Here is a 5054-nt window from a genome sequence, read left to right as displayed (position 1 = left end):
AATGTTACGAGCTGGGTTAGGAGACCTTCATGCTGAGGTTGTAGCTATACGGGGCGACATAGCAGGCCTGCGTGGGACGGACGATTATCGAGATGGAGGAGCTAGGGGAGGGATAGGTCACTATTGGGACGGAGGGGGTGATGGAGGGACTGGTGGCTATCGGGACGAAGGGACTGGCGGCTATTAGGACGGAGGGAGTGACGGAGGGACTGGTGGCTATCGGGATGGAGGGGGTGACGGAGGGGTCGGTGGTTATCAGGGAGAGGGGGTCAGATGGGGTATATTGACTCATTGTAGCCATCAGTTGCTACATTTGATTCATTTTTAAATGACACGATGGGGATGAAGGAGAGAGAGGGGATACCTGTGGTGGAGGGAGTACCCGATGAGGAGGGGGTACCCGTGCAGGGGATACTCGAGGACATCGAGGGGGTACTGGAGGAGGAGAGGGTACCGGAGGTAGAGGTGGTACCCGAGATGACATCACCTGAGGCAGAGGGGATACCCAAGGAGGTGAAGGTGCCTGTGCAGGGAATACCCGGGGATGTCGAGGGGGTACCGGAGGTGGAGGTGGTACCCGAGAGGACGCCAGACTCATCGGACGTAGTCTTTGTGTCGGAGGAGGTGGTCCCGATAGCGGGTGAGGGGATCATCCCGATGGATGAGGAGAGGACGCGTGCTATTAACGTGTTGGAGCGGGTGGTCGGTAAGAGGCCAAAGGTGCCATCCCAGTACGCCGTTTCTCCCTTTACCGTGGAGGTGAAGAGGAGAAGGTTCGTCGACGGGACACACCCAAATTTATTCAAGGAGGTGGACCACGCCAAGTGGAAAGCCTTCGAGACGGAGTGGAGAGTAATAAAGCCTGGGTAAGTTTTGTATTTTATAGAATTAGTATAGTACTCAGACGCTGACACATGTATACTTCTTGTAACTAAAAAATTTGTTCTTATTTTTCCAGGGCCAGCTGCACGATTGCTCAGAAGACGATTTCAAATTTTTACAAGTGGTACTACGACATCACCACTTCGAGGGCTTGGCTCACCGTCAATGTAAGCGAAATGAATGTATTGTTATTTATTATGTATGTTCAAAATCAATTTTTTGAATCAAATTCATAGATTAACTCCTTTCTTTATTGGTGTTTCTTAATGTAGCACATCGACTTGGCCATGGATTTGCTACGAGATCGAGCTGAAAGATATCCAAAATCGTTTAACATTCCTGACAGACTCATATTGAACACCGAGTTCATCCGTGCCGTTGACATTGAGTACCAGTCGTTCCAAGCTATGGGTAACGAGTACACGGTGCCGGCATATATGATGGAGTGGGTCGTAGAGATGTGGCCCAATGTTGGAGGAAAGCCGTGGGAGGGCTGTACACATATGTACATGCCAGTATGTGTGAATCATCACTACATTGCAGTGAAGATCGTATTTGCCGACTCCACTATGTATGTGTACGACCCCGATCATTTATCCTTGACACAAGGTCAACTCGAGCGAAATCTGGAGTCGGTGTCTGTGATCATTCCCATAATGGCTAGACGAGCGAACATCACTGTGCAGGACAGATTGGCTACCGTGCGTAACACGACGACGACGAGGCAGCGAATATTGTAAGTGTTTGTAATTTTATTTTGTTATTTACATCTTAGGTTCTAACTAGTTTTGATGTGCTAATACAATATTGTTTAATTGTAGGGGTGATTGCGGCATGTTCGTCATCAAGTACATAGAATTTTTGAGTGTAGCATAGAAGGTTGATGCAATCAACCAGGCACTGATACAAAATTGGAGAAATAAATTAGCATGTGATTTATTTGAATTTAATGGGGATTCGTAAATAATTGTACATTTATTTAAATATTGTACATTTCATTCATTCATTTGTAATTACGAAAGAATTGTAAAATGTTAATTATTTATGTAATATTTAAATATTTATTTTACAATTTATGTGTTTATTTATAATATTTGTGTGTATTTTGGATAACGCAGTGTCTAAAAAAAAATTCGAATACTACGATTTCAAATAATTAATATAAATAATATGCAAAAATAATGTGTGTAACAAATTAAAGTAATGAATGAAATGTTTAAAAAAAACTAAATCTAATAATTAACATGAATAATATGCATAAATAATTAACGTCAACGTTATAAATAATTACATGGCCAATAGTTATTAAAATTACACATCCGTTACATTGTCATGCAGACGAATCTAACTTGTACAATATCTTCTAGTATGCTTTGTTGCACCGCACCTACCGCACTTACGAGTCTAGGAAAACTCTCCGATAAATGGTATTCTAGACGTACGTGGTCCAACTGCTAGTGGCAACAAGTTATTCAGTGGGAGAATGTGGTTGAAAACTTCCCACTCGACTTCATTTGGTACAGGAAATATTGTTTCCGCATACGATGCTCTCCAATAATCAGTCATGTAATACACACTGCATAAGGTGTGTGGTGAAAATCCTCTATGCATAGCCACTGCCACTGCATGTGTACATGGAAAATTCTCCAACTGAAACTGTCTACACGTGCACGTGTTATCATTCAAGTCTACGATATATCTGAAATTACGTGTACATCTCACGGAGAAGCGAAACTGATCCAGTGGTTCTACATATACCTTTCTCGCCATATCTAGAGTCTTGAAGAGCTTATCTTCCTGATCCGGAGTTAGCACACTTGCATAACTCTGTGATTTTTCACGTTGATCATGAAACCACTTTTGTAGTTTGTCACGAATGTTCTCAATCATTGTGAGAATTTGTAACTCTCGATCTTTCTTGAATAAAGCGTTCAGAAACTCTGCATTGTTCGACGTCATCATATTGTATCGACGTCCTGAAAAATGTGATCGTGCCCAATGTTCAATCCCCATCTCTGTTAAACACTCTCATGCAGCATGTAATTTACTGTCTATTTCGACCATGAACTTCTCAAACTCTTCAAAATTGTAAATCTCTGCAGCTCTCCTAAACAACGCAACGATGCCCTTGTCTTGATACCTGGTCTTCAGGTTTTCCTGTATAAACATGATGTGTCTTAGGAAAGACTTCGGCGATACCACTTATTATTGACTGCCCTCGATCAGTTACGAATGCAAGATTTTCGACATCCCCAATCACTTCCCTCAATTTCGTGAAAAACCAACTCATCGCCACATCATTTTCTCCATCGACTATGCCGAACGCAAGAGGATAAATTTGAATGTTCGCATCTTGGCATGTTGCAATAATCAACTTGCCCCCGTATCTCGCCTTAAGGGTTGTACCGTTGACTAAGATTAGGGGTCGCACTGCGTTTCGAAATCTTCGAACACATTGTCCAAGGGCTATAAAGAAATATTTGAAGCGATTATCGTCATCCTTCTTAATAAAAAATACCGACCCAATATTAATTCTTCCCATGTTATAACAATACCTGGCCAATGTAAATAAAAATAATCATAATTTAGATAATCTATTAAATATTAAATGAACATAAAAATTAACAATTCAATTAAATAATTAATTACATATAAATAAACAATTGAAATAAAAAAAATTAAAAATTAAAATAACAAAGAAATAGACACCTAAACAATGAAGTAACTTTCCTCAGTCGAACCCATCAAATCCTCCAATGCATATTCTTTAGCCTTCTAAGTCTTTTGATAACTCTTGACCACCTCGTACTCTTGTCGAACGTCATTAATGATGTTCGAAGGTCTGTTGATCGTTCGTGGGTCCTGGAACTTGTGCATTATTTCTCGACCAATGAACCATGATCGGGCCTGCCTATGATCATTTCGACGAATACCCACTTCTCAAGTATGTTCCTGTGCATACTTACAGACTACAAAGAACTCATTTGTATCCATCTTAGTCCCTCGCAAACTCCAATGGCAACTGTCATCAACGCAGATAATTGTGTACGTCGACTTGTTTGATTTCTTCACTATAAACTCGAAGTTATGCTTTAAAGCAATCCGGTGCACAGCTTCTAGCAATTCTTTCTTTGATTCGAATAGTTACTTGACATATTCATCTTCATCATTGGGAACTATATGCGAACAATTAGAGGATCGTGTACTCGATCCGGCCTGTGAGCTCCCACCCGACTCATGTCTCCTACGGCATAAAGCAATCAAATTCTCATTTGTAAATGCGTTTTCATTCTCGTGGTCTTCAACTATCGATGGAATTCTGTGCATAACAATGTGATCATGGTGAGTAGCAGTGGTCTCGGGAGTAACCACATCATCTTTATGAACAATCTGAATTGTATCCCAAACATCATTTACATTACGATTCTCTTCATTTGAAACTTCGTGTTCACCCTCGTGGACATTCTTCCCAAATAAAGTTACGCAAATAGGAGTCGACTATCGGCCTTAGTTCATTTTAATTAGATGTTTCATTTCCACTTCAGAAGTAACTTTCATAGGTAGAATTGGAATGGTTGAATGTTTATGAAACAAAAATCCCAATTCCATATTGTACTGAGAGAGATCGACGTTAAGCATGTTTTGTATATTATAGTACATTTTTGCAAACGATGTATTCCTTGTTATAAAAATTGCTTTAACCCTATCTCCTTCACTCTTCCATTTCCATTCCCACTGAGCATTTTCATTTATTTGAAATTCACCGAAATAACAAATTGGGACACATGCTGATACCATATCTGCCACAAATTAAAAATAAGGAATTAATATATAATTTTTAAATTGTTCATTTCATATTTAATTTAATTTTATCCTTTTAACAGTGAGTAATTTTTTTGGTTGAACCTTTGATAATTTTGTGAGATTTCAATATTCTAGCAGATGGAAGAAAAAATTTCTTTTTAACTGTATTGGGAAACTGATAAGCAAAATTGATTTTGAAATTTACGTGTGAAAGTGATTGAATTTATTTAAACTTTTAAGGGTATTATTGTCTTTCAAAGAATTAACATATTTTTGTAATTGTGGAACATTATAAGGGCACAATTGTCTTTTTCAACACAAGAGACCAATGTGGTAAATGCAAAAAAAAAAAAAAAAAATGGTCAAAG

The 5054-nt window shown here is 39.3% G+C and overlaps 1 protein-coding gene across 1 annotated transcript; it reads left to right on the top strand.

The window, feature by feature from the left end:
- The first annotated feature begins 336 nt into the window (after positions 1–336).
- LOC111368276 lies at positions 337–1758 on the top strand. The gene is made up of 4 exons (XM_022989515.1): positions 337–866; positions 959–1049; positions 1155–1618; positions 1704–1758. Exons 1-4 carry the CDS (start codon positions 337–339, stop codon positions 1756–1758), a joined length of 1140 nt encoding a protein of 379 aa, XP_022845283.1.
- The last annotated feature ends 3296 nt before the right edge of the window (positions 1759–5054 follow it).

This window comes from Olea europaea, chromosome 19 (assembly GCF_002742605.1).
Source record: "Olea europaea var. sylvestris chromosome 19, O_europaea_v1, whole genome shotgun sequence".
Classification (NCBI taxonomy): domain Eukaryota; kingdom Viridiplantae; phylum Streptophyta; class Magnoliopsida; order Lamiales; family Oleaceae; genus Olea; species Olea europaea.
This window is presented reverse-complemented; position numbering and strand designations above follow the sequence as displayed.

Excerpts from the sequence above, each read along its gene's own strand:
- LOC111368276 (XM_022989515.1), top strand. The coding sequence starts at position 337 with ATGGGGATGAAGGAGAGAGAGGGGATACCTGTGGTGGAGGGAGTACCC. Across the intron at positions 867-958 it reads TGGAGAGTAATAAAGCCTGG|GGCCAGCTGCACGATTGCTC; the intron begins GTAAGTTTTGTA and ends TTATTTTTCCAG. Across the intron at positions 1,050-1,154 it reads GGGCTTGGCTCACCGTCAAT|CACATCGACTTGGCCATGGA; the intron begins GTAAGCGAAATG and ends TTCTTAATGTAG.